The 12,379-nt window shown below is 37.4% G+C and overlaps 1 protein-coding gene across 7 annotated transcripts in view; it reads left to right on the plus strand.

Moving 5' to 3' along the window:
- Positions 1-12,379, plus strand: part of LOC124776245 (PH and SEC7 domain-containing protein-like) — an 850,081-nt gene that overhangs the window by 687,543 nt on the left and 150,159 nt on the right. For all 7 annotated transcript variants that reach the window (XR_007015606.1, XM_047251114.1, XM_047251123.1 and 4 more), the window contains exons 9-10: positions 39-231; positions 8,967-9,139. Coding sequence is in view for 6 of the 7 variants with exons in the window: in XM_047251114.1 (XP_047107070.1) it covers positions 39-231; positions 8,967-9,139 (366 nt within the window). In the remaining variant the exon portion in view is untranslated. The remainder of the gene's footprint in view (positions 1-38; positions 232-8,966; positions 9,140-12,379) is intronic.

A 12,379-nucleotide genomic window follows, 5' to 3' on the forward strand; every position in this document is an offset into this window, starting at 1 on the left:
CTCAGTTTTAATACAATATATAATTATTATATTAACAGATGCTGTTCACACTCTGACATGTGCCATAATGCTCCTCAACACGGATCTTCACGGTCAAAATATTGGTCGCAAGATGACATGCACGGAATTCATTGAAAATCTCTCAGAACTGAATGATGGTGACAACTTCCCAAGAGAGGTGCTCAAACAGCTATACCAGGCAATTAAATCTTATCCACTTGAATGGGCATTGTAAGTAATGTTCAGCTTACAAGTACTTGGCTCATTACACACTGTATGTTATGTTTGTTACATCAGCTGATATCTGTGGTGAGAATGAGAGACTCTTCTATTAAAAATGTGTCATTAATCCAGATTTTATGTTATGTTCTGTACATCCATTCACATGGCAGAAGTATTGACCAGCAGTGCAGGAAGTGTTGCAGAGTGAGTACTAGGTCACCAGCATTGTGAAGCCTAGTGCAGGGTTGGCTCAGGTGACTGTTAACATGGGGGAGCTATGTAGGAATTCATGAAAGAGGATCAGATAGTGATTGTGAGTGGAGCAGGGAATAGTCTTCATAGGGATGGGGAGTATGATGTAGGTAGTGACCTGGTAAAGATAGCTATTAAATCTGGTGGCACTAATGTGCACTTTGTGCCACTGTTTCAGCACAATGATCGGGCTCAACTTAACACTGCTGCTAAGTGTGTTAACATGGGGCTGGAGAGGGCACTGATGGTGGAGGGCATGGGTCACATTGCAGTGGTGCCAGTTGAGTCTATCAATAGATCGGGTTTCACTAGGCATGGCCTGCACATCAGTAGGTATGGGAAGGTGGGGCTGGCAAAGCTTATAGGTGTCAGTGTAGAGGGCGGTGGTGGGATCACGTGTGAAAAAATTCCTGTAGTAGTTGGTGTTAAAGCTGCACCTTTTTTAGAGTGAAGTCAGCTGATAGGTATTCCTGCTTAAAGGAAGTCCCTCTACCGAAGGAATCACCTTTAGAGGAGTTCAGGTATCCAACTAGAGAAGGAATTAGCATATTTCATCAAACTGTAAGAGGAATTAGAGATAAAGTTTGTGAACTGCTTATAGATGATGACTCTGACATTATTGGTATATTGGAGCTCCACTTAAATAATTCGACAGTTAAGAGGCTTCCTTTACCAGGATACAGATAAGCTGGCTGTTTTTTCAAGGAGTTCTTTGTGGAGTGGGGTAGGGGTAGTGACCACATATGGGGGAAAAAAAATAGTATTTCATTTGAGTCCGTAGACATATCATGGCACTGAACTGAACATCTATTTGAATGTTGTGTAAGGGCAGTTGAATTTAATTAAACTAAACTTCTGATTTTTGTTGTTTATAGTCCCCAAACTCTGACTTCAGAGAATTTCTGCTCAAGTTAGAGAGGATTCTTGGTTCACTTTATAGGATGTACTAAAATTTAGTTACATGTGGTGACTTCAATATTAATTCTGTATGTGATTGTGCAAGAAAAAGGATGTTGGACGATCTCTTAAATTCGTATGATCTGATGCAGACTGTTTTCTTCCAACCAGGATGCAGGGGAACAGTAGCACAGCGATAGACAATATTTTTATTCATTCTTCATTACTAGATGGGAGTCTGTTAGTGAAAGGGTGAATGGCCTTTCAGACCATGATGCACAAATTTTAACACTAAAAGGTTTCTGTACTCAAACAGTTGTTATATATAATTGCAAACCACATAGAAAAGCTAATCCAAAGGCAGTAGAGAGCTCTTTAAAACTCATTAAGAAACAAGAGTTGCAGGAGGTTTATAGTGCTAATAACATAGATGACAAATATAATGCTTTACTTAACACATTTATCATGCTCTTCGAAAGTTGCTTTCCATTAGAATATTCTAAACGGGGTATCTGCAGTAAAAGTCAGCCTGGGTGGCTGACTAATGGAATAAGGATATCATGTACAACAAAGTGGGAATTATATCAAAATGTTAGAAGTACTCACAATCAAGCTACAGTTGCCCATTACAAACAGTATTGTAAGGTGCTTAAAAATGTTATTAGGAAGGCAAAGAGTATGTGGTGCACAAATGGAATAGCTAACTCACAGGATAAAATTAAAACCGTATGGTCAATTGTGAAGGAAGTGTCTGGTCAGCATCACAAGGTCGACGATATAAAGTTAGTTCGTAGTAAAAATATTACTGTTACTGATAAATCAGATATGTGTGCAGTATTTAACAATCATTTTCTGAGCATTGCTGGTGAATTAAATAAAAATTCAGTTTCTACGGGGAATCATATAACACTCTTAGCAAATGCCTTTCCGAGATTGATGACTGAAATATTCCTGTGTGATATTGACAAGGGGTAGATTGAGTCAATAATTAAACCACTAAAGACTAGTGACTCTCATGGACATGATGGAGTGCCTTGCAGAATATTAAAGTAGTGTGCTGCACATGTTAACCCTGTACTTAGCCATATTTGTAATGTTTCCTGTAAGAATGGTCAGTTTCCTGAACAATTAAAGTACTCAGTAGGAAAGCGGCTTTATAAAAAGGGAGAAAGGGATAATGTAGACAATTTTAGACATATTTCTATGCAATCAGTGTTTGCTAAAGTTATTGAAAAGGCTGTGTACATAAGGATAATTGATAATTTTATTTCATATAATTTGCTATGAAATGTACAGTTTGGTTTTAGAAATGGTTTAACAACTGAAAATGCTGTATTCTCTTTCCTCTGTGGGACAGCGGATGGTTTAAACAAAAGGTTTCAAGCACTAGGCATATTTTTTTATTTAATTAAAGCATTTGTGTTTATCACAAGATATTGCTCCAGAAGTTGGACCATTATGGAATATGGGAAGTAGCTTACAATCCGTTCACCTCTTACTTTAAAAGGAGACAGCAAAAGGTAGTTATTTGTAGTGTTGAGAATGGCTATGATTTGGGGTCTGAGTGGGGCATGGTGAAATAGGGGTGCCCCAGCGATCGGTGCTGGGGCCTCTCGTGTTCCTCATTTATATATAAATGATATGCCCTCTAGTGTCACAGGTAATTCTAAAATATTTCTGACTGCTGATGACACTAGCTTCATAGTGAAGGATGTTGTGTGCAACATTTGCTCTGCATCAAATAGTGCAGTTCATGACGTAAGGTCATGACTTGTAGAAAATAAACTAATGCTAAATCACAGTAAGACTCAGATTTTACAATTTCTAACACAGAGTTCAACAAAACCCGACATTTTAATTTTGCAAAATGGTCATATGATTAGTGAAATTGAATAGTTCAAATTTCTAGGCATTCAGATAGATAGTAAACTGTCGTGGAAAGCCCACTTTCAGGATTGTGTTCAGAGACCTAATGCTGCTGTTTTTACTATTCGAACGGTATCTGAAGTAAGTGATAGTACAACACAAGAAGTGGTCTATTTAGCTTATTTTCATTAGCTTATGATATACGGTATTATATTTTGGGATGGCTCTTCCCATTCTTGAAAGATATTTTTGGCTCGGAAACAGGCGGTTCGAGCAATACGTGGTGTAAGTGTGCAAACCCCTTTGTCGACCCCTGTTCATTAGTCTGGGTATTCTGACATTAGCATCCAAATATATATATTCTTTACTGTCATTTCTTGTTAACAATATCACCTTATTCCCAAGAATTAGCAGCTTCCACTCAGTTAATACTTGGCAGAAATCCAATCTGCATTTGGGTCGCACTTCCTTGACTCTTGTACAGAAGGTGTGAAGTATACTGCTGCATCCGTTTTCAATAAGCTACCACAAGAATTAAAAAATCTTAGCAGTAATCCACATGCTTTCTAATCAAAAATAAATTTTTGAGGAAATACATTTTTTAAATATCATACTGAAGAACTGATTACATAAATGAGAAAATTTAACGTTTACAGTACTTTTGTAGGCATAACTCTTAATTGCGTGTTTGACTTTTCTAAAATTTTCAATGCTTATATTTGAGTACAGAGACACAGTTTCCAAAGTCAGTAAATGCAAAGACTGGGAGTCAGTAAATGCAAAGACTGGGAGTCAGTAAATGCAAAGATCAGGAGTCAGTAAATGCAAAGATCAGAAGTTAAAAGTTTTGTTAATACACATGTTCAAAGCATTTCTTTTTTATCATTAGCATTAATTACAAAGAAAGCTACTCTATTGTTCATTTTGTCTAGAAATAAAATAATGTACTACAGTATAACACATTAGTATCATACTTTTCTGTAAATGTTTGATAAGTAGAAGTGTAAAATAGTGACAGATGTTATTCAGATAAAAATTCAAAATACTGGGTACAACTACCAATTTTTAGGTGATAAGGATATCCACATTCAGACATAATCTTCCAAAGGCTACCATGGCTCACAAGGTCAAAAGCCTTCTCGAGGTTGATAAAGGCGATATGGGTTTCTGTATTAAATTCTCTGTGTTTTTCTACAATGTTTTTAATTACAAACACATTGTCTGTGCCTGAATGGCCTGATTTAAATCCATTTTATTATTCAGAAGTAATAGCTACTGTCATACTTTTCATGAGGTTATTGATGTCATGAGTTAAAATTATGGAATGAAATTTCCATTTCTTGAAAAGAGAGATTACTTCTGCTGTATACCAAGGATCTGGGGTTGTGCAGTTCATCCAACATTCATTTACTAAGTTTAAGTCTTTTATCTGGCCCTCATATTTAATTAGTTCTGCTTTTATTCCATCTATTCCAGTAGCTTTTCTGTTTTTCATGCACTTTCAAAGCCACATGGAGCTTGTCCATAGTAATTGGATCTACTGTTTCATTGTAAACACTTTCCCCATTGTTATCTCTAGCCTTCTTTGTACACAATAATTCTGTATAATGCTTTATACATCATTCATTGGGTATAATGGCAAATGAGGTAGTGTCTTTTTCTACCTTGTTCAGGGCTTTCATGACTTTGTATGCTCAATGCTGTCTACTATGTATGTCATGTTCTGAGAGGCTTATGAAGAAGTGTCACGACTCTTGGTGTGTTTTGCACTCTGTTTGTTTCACAGTGTTTCTTTTTGTTTCTTATTTTGCCCTGCTCTCGTATGTTTTTGTCTGTAGAAATTTGAAACAAGCTACTTGTTTTTCTTTAATGGCTTCTTTAATTTCTGTGTTCTAAATTCTGAGTTTTTTTCCCATCTATCTTTTTTTCCAATTGCTTCCGAGGCAGTTTTGCTGACACATGTCTTAATATTAATTCACTCTATATCGATGATTGGTAGCGAAGCAAGGTTTTCTTGGAGTCTGTGCTGATAGTTTTGAAGTACTATATTCCAACTGGAGGTATACTTTGAACAACTCATACTGTGGTTTCTTTTGGAGTTTCTTTGTTTTCTTCACTTTTGATAGTAGCCTTAACTTACTGCCTAAAGGGTAGTTGTTGTTGCCTGTGTCGCTTTCTCTATTAACGTGTATATCTTGTATAAGAGTCTTAATTTTATCATTAAGTAATATATTAGCAACCAGACATCTTATGTCTCATGCATTCCATCTGAACTCGTGAGAGTCTTTCTTTCTGTAAAATGATTTAGTAATTTTAAAATTATTAAAAGAGGCAAATTGACGTAGTTCCTTTGATTATTGTTAAGAATGTTTTCTCCAAATAGTCCTGTTATATCTGGTATGGGTAGTTTTCAGACACTTGCATTAAAATCACCGGCTTTGACATAATGGTCTGTCTCGTTAACACTGCTAACTTCTTTCTGACAAAGTGTCAGTATCAACCTTCCTTCCCTCCTCTTGTCTGTATACAAGATGACCACTTGGAATTTGAAATCTGACTGTCATTGTTCTTTCATTTATGAAGCTGTACTGATGAATCTTTCTTCTCCATTTATCACTGAATGAAATTGTTACTCCAGCATTGGTTTGTTTTCTTTGTGGGATGCAACTCTAAGCCATCCAGTAGTCTGTCAGATCTTTTGTTCCTTTTAGTTTTTTTCTTAATTTCTGTTATTATTGCAGTCTACATTCCTCTCATTGAGTACTCGATTTAAATTGCTTTCTGTGCTGGTCAATCCTGTAACATTCCACGTAGCTAAAGACATACACTCTGTAATGCCAAATCACAAATCTGTTGTCTTTAAGATTTTCCCATTCTCACCAGTTGATCCAGTCCTTTATCTGAGGCTATTTGTGAGTTTGTTAGTAATTTTACAATCCCCAGGCTGCATTACGAGTGCTGCACAGATTAAATCATGTGATGGGGCTGTCGCCACTAGGTATCGTGACCTGCCTGATTTTCTGTTGGAGAGTCTCTCTTAGGGAAGCTGGCATCATCGTGCCTCTAGAGCCCTCTCTGCCATTATGGGGAAATTTAAATGGCAAATTAAAGCAGTAATATGAAATATGTGTGTACTTCGGTAAGCAGCAAGAAAGAAGGTCTAACCCTTCAAATTAATTAATTAATTAGTTAATTAATTTTTTTTTTCAGAAATGTTTCCATATTTTCTAACAATTTTTGACGACAGAAGGTTGTGTGAAGTGTGTGTACGCTACCTTCCCAACTCCTTTGTACGAGTTGACTTACTTGGGAGTGAACAGCTGATCTTCTTCCCTGTTTAGGCGGCTGCTGGAATCTCTATAAACTTCTAAAGATGATGCTAGTTAAAGGAATTTCTAAGACTCCCCCTTTATTCGTGAAATAAAGAGGTACTCGAAGAATACTTTTAGTTCACTATCAGTATATTTCAGCTTCCACAGAGAACAAAATTCACACTTCTCACATAAACATTCGACTTCTTGTGAGTCACCTGTGTCGTCTCACATTAGAAACAATTAAGTTACATTTGCAACAGAGTTGGTTTAATAGTCAAGACTCTGTTACACCGAAATCACAAACATGTCTTGCCTCTAGCAAGTCTGGATTAAGAGTTTTTTAAGAGTTCTTTATTCACTAACAATAGCCACTGATACTATTATCACACAGTTACATAAATACTCCATGGTCCTCTCGTACGCACTCACTAAACATCCATGGACTGCTTGTCGGTGCTGTTCGACCGCTGCATTTACATTCTTCTTGCGACTGAATTTAAACCTGCACACACAGACATGGGACACGCAGTAGGTAGGATTCCACTCTCTCACACTTGTATCTAAAATATCGTGTGTTAGAGATGATAGAAGGCTGAGTGGTTCTAGAATTTATGCAGAAGTTCTCAACACAATACAGTTTGGATTGTATTCAGCTCAGATGGTAAATATCCTCTTTTACCATGAAACCATAAGAATTATGTTATCCTGAAGGGAAGGTGAAAATCTCTTAAAATGAAACATATCATCTGTAAGGGAGAAACTTAACATTAGAAATTGGAAGAATGTGGAGGGAGCATTAAATGGAATATGTTTTCAGATCCCTAACAAAATCAATGTTTTTGTAATTTGTTGCCCACTGTTACCACAATAATTAAACACTGTGTATATTTGTGGCAACCCTTATTAATTTTTGCGTTTATTAATCTATTTTAAAAAGCATGTAGAGGCTACTTATTTTGTCATGGACGTTCTAACACCAAGAGCAACTGTACAAAGGATTCCTTATGGAGTCACCCAACAGGAAATGTTGGAGAGATGGGGAAATTTGATTGTGGGATTATGTTACCAACCACAAATGTGGGAATTTCGGATAAATCGCTGAACAGTTCATCTGAATAACAGGGATGCAGTATGAATTAAGTCCACTGCAGTAACACTTTTCATTATTCTGTGAGGTACATTCTGGAATCATTTTAATGACCAGAATGCTAACATGTGAACTCCAACTGTTAGTGTAACTGCTAACAATGCTCCCCAGCCCCAGAAGAAATAAAAATTATTACTGCCAAACTGTTGTACATATTTAAACCAGAGAGAATAGTTTTAGTGTTGATAACATTTCTTTTGACATCCATAGTGTATATAAGTCTCTAGAAGGTGTAGAAGCAACTTTAACTAATTTAGAAGTAATAAAAAGACATGTCTTCAGTGTCTGGTTGTTTAATAATTTGCACTATGTGTTGAAAATATTTTCCCCGAATGGACTTGGTAGTTCTACAGTAATTAAAGACTAACTTGCAGATATCTGACCCATAAAAACCTACCTTCCATTTTTGGTTTAGGGTCATTTCTAGATGCCATCTTTTGTTTATTATGTATCATGACAGTTAAAGGAGCCTGTGACCACTGGAGACAGGGCCACAGATTGTCCCAAAGTCATAAAACCACACATACATGCCATAATAACCCACACAAATCCACCTGATGATGAAAATTTAAAGCTTTGGAATATGTTGTGGAAATAAACAAACAGTGGCTGGTACTGATGATGCACTTTTGTTTGGCCCCACGGTGATCGGTGGAAGTTGGCTGACTTCATGCTGTTCCAGAATGTTTACAATCACTATTGAAATTAGCTATGTAACAGTATTGTGTGCCATAACAACAAGTAGCCATTGTGAATATAGTGTTGATCCATGTGTGGTGTTATGTGTAGTGACTGTTAATATTATTTGCAAAAGAGAGCTAAGATGGTGTACCTGGTCCTATTAGTGACTCGCAATCAACTTTCCCGTAACTTCTGCAATGCATGAACCCATTACACGTTCATTCCTTTTGAAAGCTGTGAGCTGGCTGCTGTGGGAGAGGGAGGCAGGTCTTTTCTAAGCAGCCAATGTGCTATGAGCAGATCGCAAATTTCCATTCCCAACATTTTCTGCTCGGGGGCCAAGTGAAAGTGTGTGACCAGTAAACCTGTTGTTTCATCCAATAACAGTCATGGCAAAGTCTAACTTAAAATATTTGCATTTAGAGTTGTTGATTTATTCCAATTTTAAATGAGATTGTATTTCCGGTAAATATTCTAATAATTTTTGAGAGTATGTTTCCTTCTTAGTGTCTGTGGTTGTGGTGGCAGTGGCAGTGTAATAGTAGGACTGACCTGAGTATGGCTACTACTCAAATATTATGTTGCAGAGACGATGATGCCGGCAGCGATGAATGCAGCCTCCCAGCAAAGCAAGCTGATGGGCAGCATAGCCTTTCAGCTAGCAATCCTTTCCTTGATGTGCCTAATGCTGCTACAGCAGTTGAGTACAAGAAAGGCTATGTTATGAGAAAGAGCTGTATTGATCCAAATGGGAAGAAGAGTGAGTACATATCAATTCCCAATGAAGAAGAAATATTTACATTGTCTAAAACCTTCACCAAGTTAATAAGTGCACAAACATAGAGCTTACATAGTTATAAGCTCTGTGTATGAAACTAAAGTAAAACGAGATAGAAAACTGCTTATTAGGAGAAAGTAAGAGAACTTAACTTCACTTGGCTTTTCTACTTTTTATGTGTCATTTCCACTCCTTTTTACCCACGTTCTCAACATTCTAACAAATGGAAGCAGTTCCGGAAGTTCTGGATTTATTCCCAGTTTTGAACTGCTTCTCTTTTTAAGCAGAGTATCTATATCTTTCTAAGTTAGTTTGTATAACACCATTGGTTGTAACAAATATGAGAAAAGTGTTTAAAAGATTGTGACCTCCATGTGAATGTTTGTAAGTCTCAATAATCAGTATATAAACCAACAACACTGAGAACAATTTTGTAAATAATATACAGGGCGTTTCAAAAAGAAAGAGCAGATTTCAAACATTTATTTCTCAAAAACTACAAATGATAGAAACACAATTCCAACGGTCCTTCACTCAATATGAGTACCAAATGTTACACAACAAATATCAAAACTGTACCTCAATATGAGCACCATTTGTTACACGACAAATATCAAACCGGTATCTCATTTCTTGCCACACACGACGCAACTGGTCTTTAGTTACCGAATTCACGGCCGCAACAATTCGATGTCGTACCTCTTGAAGAGTAGCGGGCATAGGTGGGACATAAACACAGTCCTTTATGTACCCCCACAAATAAAAATCGCAGGGAGTAAGGTCTGGTGACCTGGGAGGCCACAGACGATGACATTGATCTTGTGCTCCTGCTCTTCCAATCCACCGTCCTGGAATGGTGTTATTTAGGTACCGTCGTACAGGTTCAGAGAAGTGTGGTGGGGCGCCATCTTGCATGAAGATGAAGTGATTTGAATCTTCCTGAAGTTGAGGAAATAGCCAGTTTTCTAACATGTCCAGGTAAATGGTTCCTGTGATAGTTTTCTCCATGAAAAAGAAAGGTCCATAAACTTTGTTTACCGAAATTGCACAAAAGACGTTAACCTTTGGTGAGTCTCTTTCATGTTGAATAACGTCCCTCGGAGTTTCACTCGCCCAAATTCGTACGTTATGCCGATTAACTTTACCAGAAATGTGAAACGTTGATTCATCTGAAAAAATTAATCGTTCGGCAAAATTGTCCTCTTCCATGTCCTGTAGAATTGCAGTTGAAAATTCGAACCTTTTGTTGTGGTCGTCAGGACGCAATGCTTGCAATAACTGCAGTTTGTACGGCTTCATGTGCAGACGGTTACTCAGAACGCGCCATACCGTTGTTTTAGACATGTTTAGTTCGTGACTTGCCCGTGCCGTGGATTTTCTAGGGCTCCTTTCGTAAGCTGCACGGACACGCTCGACATTTTCATCCGATGTGCGTGGACGACCCGTGCTTTTTCGCTTGCAGATGCAACCATCTTCTACGAATCTGTGATGCCACTCATAAATTTGCTTATGACGAGGCGGCTGTTTGTTGAATTGACGGCGGAATGCACGTTGCACACCAACAATGGACTCTAACTTTGCAAATTGCAGCACACAAAATGATCGTTCCTGTGGTGTCGTCGCCATTTTCCTGCAAACAAACGCCAGCGCCACTGCGGATTTGCATGGAACTTCTGCGCGGACCATTGAAAAACTTTGAACCTTTCTCTGACAAGAAACGTTTGAATTGTGTTTCTATCATTTGTAGTTTTTGAGAAATAAATGTTTGAAATCTGCTCTTTCTTTTTGAAACGCCCTGTATACATAATGTGGACAACAAAATTTCTTGGAAGGTACCTGAATAAAAATCTTTGCTGGGTAAATCAAATAATTTTTATTTGTGAGGAAAATCAGTAGGAATTTATAACTCCTTGGCCAACTGCAGATACAGTTAATATCCGAACAGTGACTTGTTTATTATAGTACTATTTACCTGTTTTTAATTATGACATTAAATTTGTGGACTGTGCAGCTGATGTGTAAATAGAATGTTGCTGCTACAGAAAAGGATACAAGTACTGAATGGGCCATGAAGAATTTTGTCGTGAAGTTTTGACGCAGTGTAAATACTTAACAGAATATTCTTTGCACTTAATTTAAATTAACTTTTCATGTACCCAGAAATTCTACTTGTTAAGTGTAGTGGTGTGTTTGGGTGCAATATCAGGACTAAAGACAACTACTTTGAAAAAAAAATTAAATTTAAAAATGACTGAACAATGCTTTTATATGAGTTGTTTAATAAGCTGCCAGACACTGTATTAGAGGAATTATTTAAAATTGATTTTTTTATACACAAGTTTTTATCTGCTCAATGTGGAAGATGTAGCATCTGATGGAAATTGATATATGACATTGCTTGGATTGTGAACCCTATTATATGAAGGTGACTCAGATATAAATGGTAATTGTGCCATTGTACTGTGCAAGCATTTCTGAACAAGATGGTGGAGTGGTGGGTTGAAGAGTGGAGTGTTAAAGGCTGGTTTGTTACGGTTGGGGAACCAGCTTGTTTTGCTACTTCACTCTGTTTGGCCCCTGTAAAGCCATGAGTGAAGAAGAGCTTCCTTCTTCTATTAAGCAATGTTATTATCATGAAGTTTTAAACGTATCAAGCGGTTAGACTCTCAGAGATTTTGACTTATTTGAAGGAACAGTTGAGGATGCTACACTGTCCCAGAACTGAGTGTTTACATGAGCCAGAGAATTTAATGGTGACTGAGAAAGTGTAGAAAATGAAGGTCATGCTCAGCATCCAAAGTCAAGGCTTGGAGGCAAATATGTGCTGTTAGAGAGAGAGAGTATTGAAGGTGATTACACAGCAGGAGTGGGTGAAAGCATTGGGAGTGCTCGCTCGTACTATATTGATGATTAGTTTGGCTTTAGAAAAATTAGTGCTGAAAGGTTCCGAAGTTGTTAATGGAACCACAGAAACTGGTCAGGTTGGAGATCTGTAAGAGACTTTGGAATTGATTCTGTAAGAAGGGGAGGATTTTTTGAAGTGCATCATCACATGTGAGATATGGGTCTATCATTACATTCCAGAATTCAGAATGTAAGGAGTGGCAAAGAAAGGATGAACGTTGTCCATGAAGGCCAAAAGCTGCCTCTCAGCCAGAAAAGTTTTGCAACCATTCTTTTTACTACAGAGGAGTGTTACTCATTGACTTTCTTCACAATCGA

The sequence above is a fragment of the Schistocerca piceifrons genome, chromosome 1, assembly GCF_021461385.2.
Source record: "Schistocerca piceifrons isolate TAMUIC-IGC-003096 chromosome 1, iqSchPice1.1, whole genome shotgun sequence".
Lineage (NCBI taxonomy): Eukaryota > Metazoa > Arthropoda > Insecta > Orthoptera > Acrididae > Schistocerca > Schistocerca piceifrons.